Source organism: Oncorhynchus gorbuscha, linkage group LG13 (assembly GCF_021184085.1).
Source record: "Oncorhynchus gorbuscha isolate QuinsamMale2020 ecotype Even-year linkage group LG13, OgorEven_v1.0, whole genome shotgun sequence".
Classification (NCBI taxonomy): domain Eukaryota; kingdom Metazoa; phylum Chordata; class Actinopteri; order Salmoniformes; family Salmonidae; genus Oncorhynchus; species Oncorhynchus gorbuscha.
Genome location: NC_060185.1, coordinates 46,634,898 through 46,651,716, shown reverse-complemented (window position 1 = coordinate 46,651,716; position 16,819 = coordinate 46,634,898). Strand labels below are relative to the sequence as shown.

Here is a 16,819-nt window from a genome sequence, read left to right as displayed (position 1 = left end):
CTCTCTCTCTCTCCGCCTTTCCCCATCTATCGTTCCCTCTTTTTTCTCCATCTTCCTTTGCCTCTCTTTCTCCATCTTCCTTTTTTATTCATCTATCTGTCTCTCTTTTCCATCTCCCCCTTCCCCTCCTCATTCCTGTGCTCTCCCTCGTGCCTACAGATGAGAACCTATCGTTCTGCTGGCAGTTTGTCACAGCAGACCTGGTGTGTCAGAGCCCCCTGCTGGGTGGACAGGTCACCTTCACAGAGTGCTGCTGTCTGTATGGAGAGGGCTGGGGACTGCAATGTGCTCTGTGTCCTGCCAGAGACTCAGGTACTACTGGACTGACCACACACTCACTGATGCGCTACTACGGCCACGCTGAATGTGGATGAGTATTTACATTGAACAATCTGCTGTGTTAGCATTTTTGTCATAAGATAGAAGAAAATGGCGCCCTGTGTTTCGAAACAGTGTTGTGTTTATGGGCATGTTTAAAGTTTGGGGAAAGTGTCATTTTTGGTCTACGCCTCTTTTCCTTCTCTCCCTCTGTCAGAGGACTATGCGGCTCGCTGTAACGTCTTCCTGGGGCCCCCAGAGTTTCCTCCCCCCTTCCCTGACCCCTACGGGCCGGACCCAGGGCCAGGACCCGGCAGAGGAGGAGAGGGAGGAGGAGGAGTGGGGTATCGCGTGCCCAATGGACCGGACTCCTTCCCAGACCCCATCCCCCGCAGGCCTGAGTACCCCCAGCCTGACTATGACGACTACACACCAGCGGGAGGCAGCAGGTCTGGCTTCAGAAGCAGAACGCCCAGCACCTTCAGCGTCCCAGAGAGCCCGTACAGACGGCCCTCAGGATACATGTAACACACTGCCCTATTCACCACACTCACTCATTCACATACATCAAGATATGTTCTCGTCAAACATGTTGGATTTCTCCCTCCCAGTCCCGAGCGGTACTATGACGAGGACGACTACGGCCCGCCTGACGCTCCTCCGAGACCCCATTTCCGGACCCTCCCAGACCCTCGTTCTGAGCTTGCCTTTGGGGCGCGACCCCCTCCCCCCATCCGAGAGGGCCTCCCTCTGAGTCTGGCCCCCCTCTCGGACAGTGACCCCTACAGTGAGGAGGAGGAGGAGGAGGGGCCAGAACCCTGGCGTGTGGGACCCCCTTTCCCTCCGTTCCCTGACAGACAGGGGCCAGGTGGTGGTGGTGGCCCACGGAGAGTCTATGAGAGTAAGCCCTCTCTTCGTGTGCATTACTGGATTTACTGTTGTAACTGTAGCCTCTAGGGCTTTCAATAGGTCAAATTAGTAGTCTTGCTGGAAGGCATTACTGTCATTTTGCCGATGCTGCTGCATTACCCAAAATATTTCACATTCATTTTAAGATGCGAACTTAACCTAGGCCCTGTAAAGAATGCGTGTTTTGATGAGCTATCTGTTCATAGTTCTGACCACCTCCTCCTCTCCCCGCTCCAGGACGATATGAGCCGTATGCAGGCCTGAGCACAGAGGACTGTGGGATACTGCACGGCTGTGAGAACGGCAGGTGTATCCGGGTGGCGGAGGGATACACGTGTGACTGCTACGAGGGCTACGAGCTGGACATGACCTCCATGGCCTGCATAGGTAGGTATCCCTCCTCACACAATCCACAAGGCAAACCCTTCAACTATTCACAATGGTCTATATGCAAAACTCCCTGCCTTTCACTTGTCCTTCGATCCTTATGCCTTTAAATCTATTCTCTTATTCTCAGATTGACATTTATGTTACAGTAACATCTTTAGATTTACCAGTGCAATGGAGAACCTAGAAATGTCATAGATTTAGTGTATATTTACCGTTTTACACATCTACCAGAACATACGGTGCATTCGGAAAGTATTCAGACCCCTTCACTTTTCCCACATTTTGTTACATCACAGCCTTATTGTAAAATGGATTCATTTATATTTTTTCCTCATCAATCTACACAAAACACCCCATAATGACAAAGCAGAAAAACAGGTTTTTAGACATTTTTCCACATTTATTAAAAATAAAAACAGAAATACCTTATTTACACAAGTATTCAGACCCTTTACTATGAGACTTGAAATTGAGCTCTGTTTCCATTCATTGTCCTTGAGATCTTTCTACAACTTGATTGTTGTCCACCTGTGGTAAATTCAATTGATTGGACATCATTTGGAAAGGCACACACCTGTCTATGTAAAGTCCCACAGTTGACAGTGCATGTCAGAGCAAAAACCAAGCCATGAGGTCGAAGGAATTGTCTGTAGAGCTAAGAGACAGGATTGAGTGAGGCACAGATCTGGGGAAGGGTACTAAAAAATGTCTGCTGAATTGAAGGTCCCCAAGAATACAGTGGCCTTCATCATACTTAAATGGAAGAAGTTTGGAACCACTAAGACTTTTCTAAGAGCTGGCCACCCATCCAAACTGAGCAATCAGGGGAGAAGGGCCTTGGGTGACCAAGAACCCGATGGTCACTGACAGAGCTCCAGAGTTCCTCAGTGGCGATGGGAGAACTTTCCTGAAGGACAACCGTCTCTGCAGCACTCCACCAATCAGGCCTTTATGGTAGCCTGGCCAGATGGAAGACACTCTTCAGTAAAAGGCACATGACAGGACGCTTGGAGTTTGCCAAAAGGCACCTAAACGACTCTGAACATGAGAAATAAGATTCTCGGGTCAGATGAAACCAAGATTGAACTTTTTGACCTGAATGCCAAGCGTCACTTCTGGAGGAAACTAGGCACCGCTCATCACCTGGCCAATACCATCCCTACAGTGAAGCATGGTGGATGCAGCATCATGCTGTGGGGATGTTTTTCAGTGGCAGCAACTGTGCGACTAGTCAGGATCGAGGGAAAGATGAACGGAGCAAAGTACAGAGAGATCCTTGATGAAAACCTGTTCCAGAGCTCTCAGGACCTCAGACTGGGGCGAAGGTTCACATTCCAACAGGACAACGACCCTAAGCACACAGCCAAGACAACGGGACAAGTCTCTGAATGTTGAGTGGCCCAGCCAGAGGCTGGACTTGAACCCAATCGAACATCCAACCTAACAGAGCTTGAGAGGATCTGCAGAGAAGAATGGGAGAAACTCTGCAAATATCAGGTGTGCCAAGCTTGTAGCGTCATACCCAAGTAGACTCGAGGCTGTCATTGCTGCCAAAGATGCTTCAACCAAGTACTGAGTAAAGGGTCTGAATACTTATGTAAATGTGATATTTCCTTATTTATCTATTTTTTTAAGCAAAAATGTTTGTTTTTTTAGATGTGTTTGCTTTGTCATTATGGGGTATTTTGTGTAGATTGACATGGGGGAGAAAAACACTATATAATCCATTTTAGAATAAGGCTGTAACGTAACAAAATTTGGAAAAGTGAAGGGTTCTGAATAATTACTAAATGCACTGTATACACATTTGGACGTTCACTGATTCACATGCTTGTGTTTTCAATTGTGTCTTTGTTCTGCCTTCTTATGCCCAGACATCAATGAGTGTGTGGATCTTGACAACGCGTGTGTGAACGGCCGATGCATCGACACAGACGGCTCCTATCGCTGCGTGTGCCACCGGGGCTACGTCATGTCCCGGCGGCCCAACCACTGTGTGGCAGCATAACACAGCTACTACTTTCAACATTGTCTTCCCCCACTCATCAGTCCTATCTGCTACCGGGGAAGTGTTCCCTCTGGCCTCCACAGGCTCGGTCAGGGGCTCACGAATGTACCTGTCCATTTTCTGACCCGAGAGAAAAGCTGAGGGGGTTGTTCTCTGAAGAAAACGCCGACGTAACTGACGCACAGTGTCTGACAGAGATTTGAGTCCAAAGAACTCTGATATTAATACAGTTTGAGTTCTATACAGCGCACACACAACTCATTATACATACACATACACGCTCAACTAAGGACATACACTCGAGACTGCTGTTATAAAGCAGGTAAATAAATATGTCCATTCGCCAAACCTTTCCTTTGATGTTGAAATGCGTAGTGGTGAAAAAGAGGTTAACGTACATTGTGCAGAATCCTAACGATACGCACACGTATCTACAGGTAGGATCCGGCCCATTGAGATGGCTCACTTTGAGCTCAATCGTGATCAACACACCGTGTTCTGTGCCTCGACCCTGAGTCAGACGGGAACCATTGAATGGGGCCAGTGTAGTCTCTTAAGACCAATAATGACAAGCTACTGCTACAGACGAGCAGAGCCTTTGTCTAAGACAGAATCCCTGTCTGTGGATGTTTTGTTAACGAACGCTCTCTTTAGCTGGAATGTACAGAAAACACAGCAACATCACGACATCGCTGAACCAAATGTCTGTCACTCTAAAATGTCAGTGACTCGTAATTCTCTCCATTTGTTGATTTTACAACCCCGCCGGTGTTTGTTTTTGTGATTTTGCTTCTTGTATTAATTTATGCTGTTTAAAGTTAAGTTGCTCTTTATGTAATGATAACTTGTATTATTTTATAGAAATGTATATGTCGGAAGCTACACACCACTGACATACGTGTCTGTACATTTGATTTCTTTCGACTTTTGTAGCCAATTTGGATTTTTTTTTTTTCATGAGAATCGAATGTACCTGAAAACTGATATAAGATAGTTGACTTTGTATTCACAATTTGAAATGTTGTTTGTGTGATCAAAACACAATCCGTGATAAAATACCATGTACATAGTTACAATTGAGAACTTTTTGACCAAATGGTATCTGTTTCAGTGAGTAGAAGCTTCTCTGTAAATGTTCCTACTTCCTGATGTAGTTCACAAGCTGAAACAAACCCGAAAGCATTTCCACCGTTCAGCACCTAAAGATGTGTAACACTATGCACTGTATTTGTTGATGACCTAGCTCTTGTGTACTTTTTAGTCACAACTTTGTACATTTTTTAAAATTTGTTTCTGGAATTTGTTCGTTGTTTTGTCAGTGATTTTTGTATCATTATTGCTATGAAAACGATTTGAAAATATATTTGCACACTTTCCATTCCAAGTGGCTTTTGGATCTCATTCATTGTGACAGAATCGTATACACTTTTACTTTACAAGGTAGTTGTTATAAAGTAGTAACATATTGGAAGCTGGTTCAGTATTGGGAGTAAACCAGTGGTGTAGGTATAACACAGTATTTTTATTTAGCCTGACGATTTAAACTAAATTATTCTGCTGTTTTGTCGTTCGCTACATACTTTGTGGTGACGAGGGGCACAAGGGGCGTTGTAGAAAACAAAGCAATCAGCGATTGGATCGTCTCTAACCAATCAGAGTATCAAATGCCAATGACACATTTTCAAACCGCCGCATATGTTCTAGCTTTGTCTCAACCTATTGGTTTTTGGACCAAATCAGAATGTGTTCCCATTTGGTGAAGGGTCGCAGAGGTACTCAGATCCAGACTCATTGCGGAGAAGTAGCGTTTAGCCGGAGTGTGGGTAGCCAGGCTAATTTGGATTAGCATCATTATCACTGTCCCTATCTTGCACTGTCATAACAGCAGTTTCCACCTCTCTCACTCATGGTCTGTGGCTAGGCCTCTAATCCATTTACCTGCTACTCGAACCCTAATTCCCAGTAGTGTTTATAAGGATCCCATGTCTAATCTATTTTATAGGCCAATCCTTCTCCACCACACACTACGAAAGCTGATTAAAGAGGTTCACTTCGTACTTAATTATCTCTTGCGGATTGCAAGTGCTAGCGGAATATCTGCTTTTTCTATCTGTTCTCTCCCCTTATCACCTACCCTGAATCTGGCCCAAGTGACTAGAAGACCGGTGTTAACACTTACCACTTGCTGGCAGATACTGTAAGTGGCAGCTTCAGAGTAATTGTAATGCCTCCATTATTATTGTGTTTACCAATAACCAGCCACAACCAAATTTGCTGTTATTTTGTTGTTTATCCGTTGTTTATTACAAATATAGCCCACAATTACACTGAGTATACTGCAATTACACTGAGTATACTGCAATTACACTGAGTATACTGCAATTACACTGAGTATACTGCAATTACACTGAGTATACTGCAATTACACTGAGTATACTGCAATTACACTGAGTATACTGCAATTACACTGAGTATACTGCAATTACACTGAGTATACCAAACATTAGGAACCCCCCTTCAGCCTCAATTAGTCGGACCATTGCCTCTACAAGGTGTCGAAAGCGTTCCACAGGGATGCTGGCCCATGTTGACTCCAATGCCCACAGTTGTGTGAAGTTGGCTGGATGTCCTTTGGGTGGTGGACCATCCTTGATACACATGGGAAACTGTTGAGCGGGGGGAAACCCAGCAGCGTTGCAGTTCTTGACACAAACCGGTGCCCCTGGCCCCTACTACCATACCCTGTTCAAGGCACTTAAATGTGTTGTCTTGCCCATTCACCCTCTCAATGGCACACATACACGATCCATGTCTCAATTGTCTCGAGGCTTAAAAGTCCTTATTTAACCTGTCTCCTCCCCTTCATCTACTCTTACTGATGGGGATTTAACAAATGACATCAATAAGGGATCATAGCGTTCAACTGGATTCACCTGGTCAATCTATGTCATGGAAATAAAAGGTGTTCTTAATGTTTTGTACACTCAGTGTATTTCACTCAGCCTTAAAACACGCAGTCACTATGGAGCCTCTATTAAATGACCATTAAAGCAGTAAGAGTACATTATAAACAGGCATTAGTAGTATTACAGTTGTGTTACAATGTAAGCCTGTTACAATGTAATGATATGGAATCAGGGACCAGATGAGATAACAGTAGGCTCCTGTTCTGCTGGCTCCATCACACAGAGAGAGAGAGAAAAGGAGAGAGAGTTTAGTCCTGTCTGTACCATTGACCTGTACTGTGACAGAGCATGAAAACTGGTCCCAGGCCTCAGTACACTCCCAGGGAGCTACAGTATCACTTGATTTCACCCACGAGCACTGATGTTGCTGTTTGTGTTAACAGGGTCAACTGTCTCTCTCTCTCTCTCTCTCTCTCTCTCTCTCTCTCTCTCTCTCTCTCTCTCTGTCTCTCTGTCTCTCTGTCTCTCTGTCTCTCTGTCTCTCTGTCTCTCTGTCTCTCTGTCTCTCTGTCTCTCTGTCTCTCTGTCTCTCTCTCTCTCTCTCTCTGTCTCTCTGTCTCTGTCTCTCTCTCTCTCTCTCTCTCTCTCTCTGTCTCTCTCTCTCTCTCTCTCTGTGTGTGTGTGTCCGTGTGGGGAGAGGGGTGGGGGCATCTTGCTGATGCAGCCGTTGTTGGATTAGGGCTGAGGAGGAATAAGAGAAGTGTCAGACTAGACAGTAATCCTATCTGCCTGTACTGGGGGCCTACTGTGGTCAGAACCGGGTCAGTGTGCTGCTGCGCTGTAATACATTTCACAGCTGGGAGATGACAAGGGCAGGGAATGTGTGCCAAAAGAGAAAACGCATCAGTGGTCCACTGTGGGAACCTTTCATCCCAAATCATTTGGAGGTGGTGGATTACCATGTGTAAATATATCAGGAAACTGGCCAAAATCATATTTGTTTGGAATAGCCACAAAAATATGATTTCATGGTGTATTGGTTAAATAATATGCAAATATATTGCTTTTTCTATAAGTTCCATTATTTTTATTTTTTGATAATCTATTTTGGAACAGTGTACACAATTCAAAGTGTTGATGACCGCAATGGCTCACTTATTGGGATCCAGCTGTAATTCAGGTGAAGAGGGTATCTTGAGCCAAGCCTCGCTCTAACTTGAGTTCTTTGTCCTGATCTTTTCCACATTCTGATTGTGCCCACATTTTTGGACAGGTGTAGACCATCAAAAGACTCATTGTGATCTGATTGTGATCAGATCATCAAGCCCACCTCCGGAGGTAGTCAGCTCTTACAAGTGTAGACAGATCTGGACATAGAAACATTTTAAATCATAATTATTTTGCCCATTGAATGATTATATCAATTACATCAATATCAATATGTTTCTTACAATAAATAAATACATATTATTTTGAAAGAATAGCTGTGAAATAGTTTGCATAAAAGGGACCAGGAAATGTGGTCACAATGCAGACACAGTAGAAGGATAACAGAAACATATTAATATCATGGGTAGACACATTTCTGGAAATGTGCGCACAATCAGAATGCAGCCAAGATCCGGACAAAGGACCCATGTTAACACCAGGTATAAACGGGGCTTGGGTGTCTGATGACTGGATTTGGATATTCCAGCTCTTCACACTTCCGGGTTGTCCAAAAGTGCTGCTTCAGCACCCCTGCTAACGCACTGGCAATGGATGGCTCTTAATCCTCACCCTCCAGCCACCTTAACCCTCCTACCTAATCACCCCCTCCCCTCTCACCAGCTGTAAGCCCTGTCCTGTACATGTACCTGACCTACTGACAAGTTCCAAGTAAGAGTCCCCTCTCTCTTTCCACTCCCTCCCTCCACTCCCTTTATCTAGTCTAATTCTATCCCTTGGTTTTCCGGTCTGTTCTAAATCCCCCTGCCTGCCTCTCACTTTCACTCTAGCTCACTTTACCTGACTTTCACAGGTTAACCATGCAAACTCACTTCAAAGAGAGAGGCCTATGTGGGGCTATGTAAGACAAATACCTGGAAGCAGAGAGGATGCTGTGTCTGTGAGTCTGGTCCGAGTGCTTTCTCTGTTTACACCAAACAGCATAATAGGGAAATGCTGGTCCCACAATGACAGAGGTGAGGGAGAGAGGAGTCTGGAACACAGATGAGCAATGGGAAAAAATGACTAGTAAAATGCATTTAATGACAACTGAGCAAAACCAACAGACATAGTGCATGGTGTTCAGTCATAAGCAATAACGTGTCATCTTATCACCTCACTTTGATAACACTTTGTCACAAAGAGGGAACAGTGAAAATCCTATTTTAACAAATCTTGTTCATACGTTGACGAGTGTATCATGTATAAACGTTAGCTTGTGTGTAATATGTAAATATGTATGCTAAACACAACATAAGTGAGAAGATAATGAAACCATCAACAAACGTTCAGTGCTTGTCAAGGATTAGTCCGCCAGGCCCCGCCCCTTTCTAATGACAGGACTTCAGCTAAATAAACCTGCCGCTATAACTTTGGCTCTTGTCTCAAGAGTCCTCCCTCTGTCACTATCTCTATACCGTTGGCTCCCAAACCAGGATACTAGAATACTATTACTACCTTGACACATCTCTTTGAGACGTTCTTCCTTGATATGGATCTAAGGGGGTTTTGCCTGAGTGAAAACGTCAATTTTCTCAGCCAGCACAACCAGTAAGAGTCATTGAGATTTATGTAATTTTTTTGCCATTCCTATCATAGATACGTTTTTATTGGTCATTCATCTGATTGCCATCATTTGTGTGCTGTTCATTTGTGTTTGTTTTAATTAAAGCATTAGATAAGGCTTCATTTACTTGTTTTTTAAAAAGTTATTATTATGTGTCTGTAGAATAAGTGCAAAAGTTGATTTCCTCCATTGGGAACATGAATAGAGGTGGTGGTCCTTGAGGTGGCAGACAATCCTGGGGTCTGCATGTCACACTGTTATTGTAGCAGCTCACAGAATCCACAATGGGGTATTATTTCAGTGAGATTATATTTTTGTCATGATCATTTCAATTGTGCCATCAGCCTGTTGGTCTCCTCAAACACCGACGACGCTCCGTCACCAGATGATACATGTAACAAGACGGATTCCCCCAGCCCTACCTTCGCCCTGGACAGCACCACGCCATTCAGTCCAAGCTCGGACAGCAGTGGATACAGTTTATTTTCACAGGGTCACTCGATGGACCCGGAATCCCCGAGTTCGAGCAGCAGCGGCAGCGTTGTCAGCGCAGCACCGGACACTAGCGGTGCAGCTAAGTTTTGGTCGGAGCGCAGTTTGGCGCTCTCGGCGCACGTTGACTCCATCCTCAAATGTGACTACCTATCGTCTCTGCGCCCTGGACCTAAAAGGCTGTGCCTAGTTTGCGGCGACTTTGCATCGGGATATCACTACGGAGTAGCGTCGTGTGAGGCATGCAAGGCTTTCTTCAAGAGGACAATTCAAGGTAAACAAAAGTGAATACGTTTTTGCAAAAAAACGGATAGAACATCAAATCAAGCCGTCTGTGATGGTGTGTGTTGCGTGCACTGTGTGCGAGCGTGCACGTGTGATACATTTAGGACACGACGAAGTTCTTGGCTAGATTTTAATTAATAAAATAATCAATAATCTATTAGAGGGGGAAGCGCAAATGAGGCTGATTGCGGCATACACAGATTTCCAATAGTTATGTCAGCCGCAGACTCAGCTATGGGATTGATTTTTGTGTGAAGACTCAATGTGCTCCATATTGGTTGATGGCCCCAGAAATGATGTATTGTCCCCCACGATGAAATCTGTGGATCTGTCTCCGTCCTTTCGTACGTTCGTCACAAGTGACAGGCCTATCTCAGACAGCACTGGTCCGATTTTGACGAAACTTGGGTGAATGACGCGTCTTGCCATAGATATCTGATTTCTTAATAGAATCCGAAATATTGGATTTTTGCTCTCTGAAACTAGAGAGGATTATTCTCGGCTCAAGTGTTCCAAAATAACTGACGCATGATATTGATCTTGTGACGCCTGATGCATTAAATGACTGATTTTCAGCAATATTTTACTATGTGCCTAATTTCAAGTATGCTTGCAGTTGAATGAAAATGACTTTATCTAATTATTTTATTCTCATTTATCAAAAGTGGATTTTCATAATGCTTCTTTTAGCAAGAGTGGCCGTCAAAGTGTGAACATGCAGATAAAGTGTTATTGTGCCTAAAACACCACACAACACATTTACATTTCTTGTGAAAGGCAATCTGAAGAGGTGCCAATCTCCTGTTAAAAATTCTCCTGTTAAATCTCCTGTTAAAAAATAATCTCAGAGCCTCTTGGGACAGGAGAGGGTTTAGGGGGAAGCTCATTGATTGAGGGCCCTTGGCCCCTAGATCACCCCCAGATCCAGACCCGCTTGTCTGGGTATAGATGGGTGGGAGAAATTAGTCAATACTCTATTAAATCCCTTTTTGTCTTGTGTGAGGCCAAACGTTATAACACTTGTGGTGGGAGTTAGGCTCAGTGTGAAATAACCAATCAATATCTGTATTTTGTCTGGGCTTCTATTGATTGCTGTGTGAAAGCTCAGGGTGCCAGCGAACACAGAGGCAATTGACTTTTTTCATGGTGCCATAGACAGTGAAACACAGTTAACCACCAGATGGCAAGGGTCAGCCATGGTGGCACACCCCCTAAACACACACTTTGTTTTACAGCATGACAATTTCACCTTTAGGCTGACTGAAAAGTTAAGCATCAATAATGCACTGTAAGAAAGATACTGTAAAATGCAGTATCACCTTTTGGATGACATTATTGCGACATTGGCCTTGCTGACTGGTAACCTCAAGTATCCAGGGGGTTGTAAACAGAGCTGTGCTTTCTGTGTTTCCAGGTAACATTGACTACAGCTGCCCTGTGATGAATGAGTGTGAGATCACCAAGCGTCGGAGGAAGTCGTGCCAAGCGTGCCGCTTCCAGAAGTGCCTGCGCGCCGGCATGATGAAGGAAGGTGAGACTTGATGACCAACTCATCTCAATGGAATCACTTGGCTCAATAAATGGACATGCTTAAGCGTACAGGCCCACAGAGCACGTACAGCCTGAAGTAGAGTTTCAAATTACTCAACCTCTTTTTGTATTTGTATTTATTAAGGATCCCAATTAGCTGCTGCCAAGGCGGCAGATACTGTACTCTTCCTGGGGTCCAGCAACATTAAGGCTGTTATATAAAATGTAAAATATTACATGACGTTACATTTCCCTCAGGCCACTACTCAACTATCACATATCTACAATACAAAACCCATGTGTACGTGTGTGTAGAGTGCGCGTGTGTGTAGAGTGCGCGTGTGTGTAGAGTGCGCGCGTGTGTCTCTCTCTGCACAGTCCCCCGCTATTCCATAAGGTGTATTTGTATTTGCATCAGATACCTGATGTGGAATAGAGGTCCATGAGGCCATGGCTCTATCTATTATCACTGTGCACCTTCCATTGTCTGTTCTTGACTTGGGGATTGAGGATCAATCAATGAGGAAACATGATGATCACCGATCATCGTGTTTGTGTCACTACAGGTGTTCGCATGGACCGAGTCAGAGGAGGACGTCAGAAGTACAAGAGAAGGGGGGACTCTGGCCTCTCTCTTTATACGAAGGCCCCCGACACACACCCTGTCAAGTCCAACGGTGTGTACCCTCTGTCGTGCAACACTCACACACTCCAATAAGAGCCGTGTCAGACACAAACGGGAGTACATAAGAGTACATTATTAATATATCTGTTTGACCTCTTTCAGGAAACAAAGTCATCTCCCAGCTCCTCTTGACAGAGCCAGCCCCCCTATGTGCCACGCCTGACAACTCAACCAATGATGACAACCTTAAAGCCCTGCTGACGCTGTGTGACCTCCTAAACAGGGAACTCCTGGTCATGATTGGCTGGGCAAAGCATATCCCAGGTACCCACTTCTGTTGCTCTTGTATGTCTTGTTAAATAAGCATGAGTCCCTTAAATAAAGGTTCAATAAAAAATACTATGCAATGCCATTTTACACTGGTACAAATGGACAAGGTAAACTTTTTATACTGTGAGAATCTATGGAGTGTTACATTTCCATATTTGCCCTTCCAGGCTTCTCTGCCCTTTCATTGGTGGACCAGATGGCCCTGCTGCAGAGTGGTTGGATGGAGACACTGGTCTTGTCAGTGGTGTTTCAGTCTTTGGGCTATGGGGAGGAGCTGGTGTTTGCTGGGAACCTGCGTCTGGACCAGGCCCAGTGCAGAGCGGCAGGACTCTCTGACCTCTACACCGCCCTGAGACAGCTGACCACCAAGTACCAGCAGATGAACCTGAGCCAAGAGGAGGTGGTCACTCTCAAGGCTATGGCCCTCGCCAACTCCGGTACTAACTACATGGCATGCACTGGATATCTGTTATCAGTAGTTTGGTGTTGTCAAGCTCTGACAGAGCAGACTCAAGAGACGTACACTACCAGACAAAAGTTTTAGAACACCTACTCATTCAAGGGTTTTTCATTATTTGTACTATTTTCTACATTGTAGAATAATAGTGATGACATCAAAATAACACATGGAATCATGTAGTAACCAAAAAAGTGTTAAACAAATCAAAATATATTTTATATTTGAGATTCTTCAAATAGCCACCCTTTTCCCTGATGACAGCTTTGTACACTCTTGGCATTCTCTCAACCCGCTTCACCTGGAATGCTTTTCCAACCGTCTTGAAGGAGTTCCCACATATGCTGAGCACTTGTTGGCTACTTTTCCTTCACTCTGCGGTCCAACTCATCCCAAACCATCTCAATTAGGTTGAGTTTGTGGGATTCCAAGACTCCCCCAAAATCTACTTTAATTCCAGGTTGTAAGGCAACAAAATAAGAAAAGTGCCAAGGGGGGGTGAATACTTTTGCAAGCCACTGTACAATCCCTCTTAGAAAGCATTATAAGAGTGGCAGAACTACCAAAAAGATATGCTACTATCTAATCTGCCTGAGTACTGCGTACAATAATTAATTGTGTTAAATTCAGCTTTAAATCTACTACAGCGTCCTCAGGCAGCCCGACATACAGCCACTCCTTCAGGACTGTGGGGAGAGTTAGGGCTCTATTCAATCCGTATCGTGGAAGTTCAGCGTTGCAGCGTGATTGAAATGTAAAGGTAATGTTCCCGCGTTAGCTGAGACTGTATTCACGGTAAGCGCTGCATATGTCGGCTCAATTACCTTCACATTTCTATCACACAATCTTTAACGCCTCGGCGATATTGACTGAATAAAGCCCCTAAGTGTGATCCACAGTGCCTTTCCCTCGGGGTGTGTCCTTGAACACACTTTTTCTCCAGGTTCAGTGTCCCCTAGCAGGGCAAGCCTGTTAAATGATGGTCAATGACTTGAAAAGCCGCTAGCTGTCAGGGAATAAATGAGTGGCTAGCCCCCCATATTGATAAAAGTCCCTGACAGGTCCCGTATTTTAGCAACGACATTCTCACAGCATTACCCAAGTCAGTATCAGCCCTCCACTTAAATTCCAATTTTTAACTACTATTAATACATTTGATATGACTAACGTTGTATTTTGTTTGTTAGGGGTCATTCTGTGAACTCATGTTATACTACATACTTTTGTGGCGACAACTATCGATGCATTTTAGTTGAATAATAGTTATTCAATCACTTCTGTATAAACGGGCACTCTTCAGACCCCCATGACAGAGAGAGGGGAGGTCTAAGGTCTCTGCCAAATCTGTTCCCCAACACCCACTTCTCTCACCCCTCCCCTCCCCGCTGTTGTTCCCCAGACCCCAGCAAGTGAAAACTGATCAATATCCGACAGTGAGAAGGCTGCTTCTGCCCTCAGCCCTAATCAATAAATCCATCTGCCCCGCAAATTATCACAGGAATTCAGAAATCCATTTGGCGAGTCTGGCTGCGTTAGCCAGACACACCGGGGCAGTCACACCGCCTGAGGTGGCTAGAAGGATCAGAGGGGGGAGCATTTGTTTTTACATTTACAGTCCTTTCAGGAAAAATGAGGGTTGGCCGCATGCAACTTAACCTTGGCCCGTCCATTAGCCCTCGATGGAGAAACAAATGAGGTGGACAATGGGATCTGACATGCTGTCATGCCGAAACAAGGGGAGGTTTAACACCCGATTCCACCCACACCCAAACACCCACAGGCCTCGCTTGACCTTGTCTCTCCCCGCTCAGACGCAGAGAACCTGGAGAATGCGGAGGCAGTGCAGCGGTTCCAGGACGGACTCCATGAGGCCCTGCAGGAGTACGAGAGCTCCCAGCACACAGCAGAGCTCCACCGGGCAGGCAAGCTTCTCATGACCCTTCCCCTGCTCCGGCAGACTGCCAACCGCGCCGTGGACACCTTCTGTAGACTCCACCTGGAGGGCCGCGTGCCCATGCACAAACTCTTCCTGGAGATGCTGGACGCCAAAATATGACTGTTCTACTACACCTAACCTCCCATTGGCCCCCACAAACCTTAACCAGGTGCTCCATTGTTGAGGGGTCAGAAGTTCAGGGCTTGGTGGTTCGCAGTTTTATGACAAGCCATGGTGTCATGGAACAAGACTGACTTATAAGTCAAGGGCTCTATTCAATCCGTGTCGCGGAAGTTCAACGTTAAAGTGTGATTGAAATTTAAAGGCAATGTTCCCGCATTAGCGGAGACTGCATTCACTGTAAACTTTTGTCTATGTCAGCTCAATCGGAAATGACCTTTTACAATGCTATCGTGCAATCTATAACGCTTCAGTGATAAACACTGAATAGTCCCAAGTATAGCATATTTTTGAGGTACTTTTTCAGAGGAGAGTATGTACAAAATGTTTTTTTTATATCATGGCGATTTTCAAGCCATGATATTCAGTCAATATGAAATTATGTTACTCATGTGAAAACATAATAGCACTACGGTTATTGACGATGCATTCTGGTAGCTAGAGACCACATAGCCAAATGCCTCCAAGCAGTTAGCCAGGCTGAACCAAACTATTAGTACTGCTATCATTACAAACAGCACATTCTTCTGACTTCCCTGCCTTACCATACTGTACTAAGAAGGTGCGACGCCATTTTTTATTTTATTTATGTATTTATTACATGATCGCTGTACAAAGACATGAACTGCTTTCATACTAGCATGTATGCTTTTGAATAAAATGCTTTTGGAATTAAATGAGTTTATAGAGTGTGACAGACATTGCAGTGTGAACAATGCGTTTCATGTTGAGCCAAAAAGTAGGCTCACTGTAATTAGTTCGTTGTATTCAATTAATGAAGACCAGATTTAAAAAAGTACAGCCATAAAAGCTAGAGGTGTGACTAACTGGAGGGTACTGTATATGAAATGCACTCAGCAACCTTGGGTAACATTTTTCTGCTGATAAAGCATTCCCACTTTTGCCAAAATGATTACTATTATTGTTAGTTAATGGACAGACAGATATACTTTGTACAGAGACATAACATTGAATGTTTTACATTTCCATTCAATATGGTTTCTTTTTTTATATAGTCAGAAAATAGGATCTAAATGAAATGTACAAAAACATGGCATATTGGGTTAAATGACTACCTTTGGTTTCGTACAATTCCTAACCCATTGGGGAAGATAAAAAAACACAGGTACGTGAGGCACTGGGTCGTGATCTGGAAGACTTGAAAAAGAATGGTCAGTCGGTCAGATGTAACGAAACATGAACGATAAAAGTTTTACCATTGATCTATAGATTCTCCATCGTTTCCTCTTCAACAGTCACCACTGTTGATACTGTGTGTACAGTAGGCTTGTTGATTCATTTAAGCTACAGAGAGCCAACAGTAGTGCAAAACAGGAAGACTGAAAGAAATCTGTAGAGGATATCAGAAAAGTTTAGAAGGTGTGGGCCTAAACATCACTTCAGCTTGCAAGCCCGTGATGGTGGAACCCAGCGTTGGGTAAAGACTACTACAGGTCTTTACATTTCTCTTAAAGGGCAACTTCACCACTTTTCAACCAAATCAACAAATGTTTAAACATTTTAAAAACAGTGATTTTCAAACACTGAGGTTCACCGTGGGGAGCAAGGAAATACTCTCCCTTAGGCTAGAGACTCGTTGCTGGTTTTGAAAATCGCAGTTTTTTCCCTTTAATCCTACACTGTGATGTCAGAGCATTTAAAAAATATTTTTAACCATAG

General features: G+C 44.3%; 2 protein-coding genes across 6 annotated transcripts in view; both read left to right on the top strand.

Annotated features, from left to right (window-relative positions):
• LOC123993029 (latent-transforming growth factor beta-binding protein 4-like) overlaps positions 1 to 5,009 on the top strand; it is a 105,426-nt gene extending 100,417 nt beyond the window's left edge. For all 5 annotated transcript variants that reach the window (XM_046294766.1, XM_046294768.1, XM_046294765.1 and 2 more), the window contains 5 exons: positions 160 to 312; positions 536 to 842; positions 930 to 1,219; positions 1,465 to 1,614; positions 3,492 to 5,009. In XM_046294766.1, the coding sequence (XP_046150722.1) occupies positions 160 to 312; positions 536 to 842; positions 930 to 1,219; positions 1,465 to 1,614; positions 3,492 to 3,625 (1,034 nt within the window). In that variant the 3' untranslated portion in view covers positions 3,626 to 5,009. The remainder of the gene's footprint in view (positions 1 to 159; positions 313 to 535; positions 843 to 929; positions 1,220 to 1,464; positions 1,615 to 3,491) is intronic.
• Positions 5,010 to 9,127: 4,118 nt separating this feature from the next.
• LOC123993028 (estrogen-related receptor gamma-like) lies at positions 9,128 to 15,816 on the top strand. The gene is made up of 7 exons (XM_046294763.1): positions 9,128 to 9,288; positions 9,649 to 10,070; positions 11,496 to 11,612; positions 12,178 to 12,288; positions 12,399 to 12,560; positions 12,734 to 13,003; positions 14,835 to 15,816. Exons 1-7 carry the CDS (start codon positions 9,230 to 9,232, stop codon positions 15,077 to 15,079), a joined length of 1,386 nt encoding a protein of 461 aa, XP_046150719.1. The 5' UTR covers positions 9,128 to 9,229; the 3' UTR covers positions 15,080 to 15,816.
• Positions 15,817 to 16,819: the final 1,003 nt, after the last annotated feature.

Bases quoted from the DNA above. Each gene is read 5' to 3' on its own strand.
- LOC123993028 (XM_046294763.1), top strand. From the start codon at position 9,230: ATGGATCTAAGGGGGTTTTGCCTGAGTGAAAACGTCAATTTTCTCAGC. The intron at 11,613-12,177 runs GTGAGACTTGAT...GTGTCACTACAG, and splicing joins CGCCGGCATGATGAAGGAAG to GTGTTCGCATGGACCGAGTC. The intron at 13,004-14,834 runs GTACTAACTACA...CTCCCCGCTCAG, and splicing joins TATGGCCCTCGCCAACTCCG to ACGCAGAGAACCTGGAGAAT.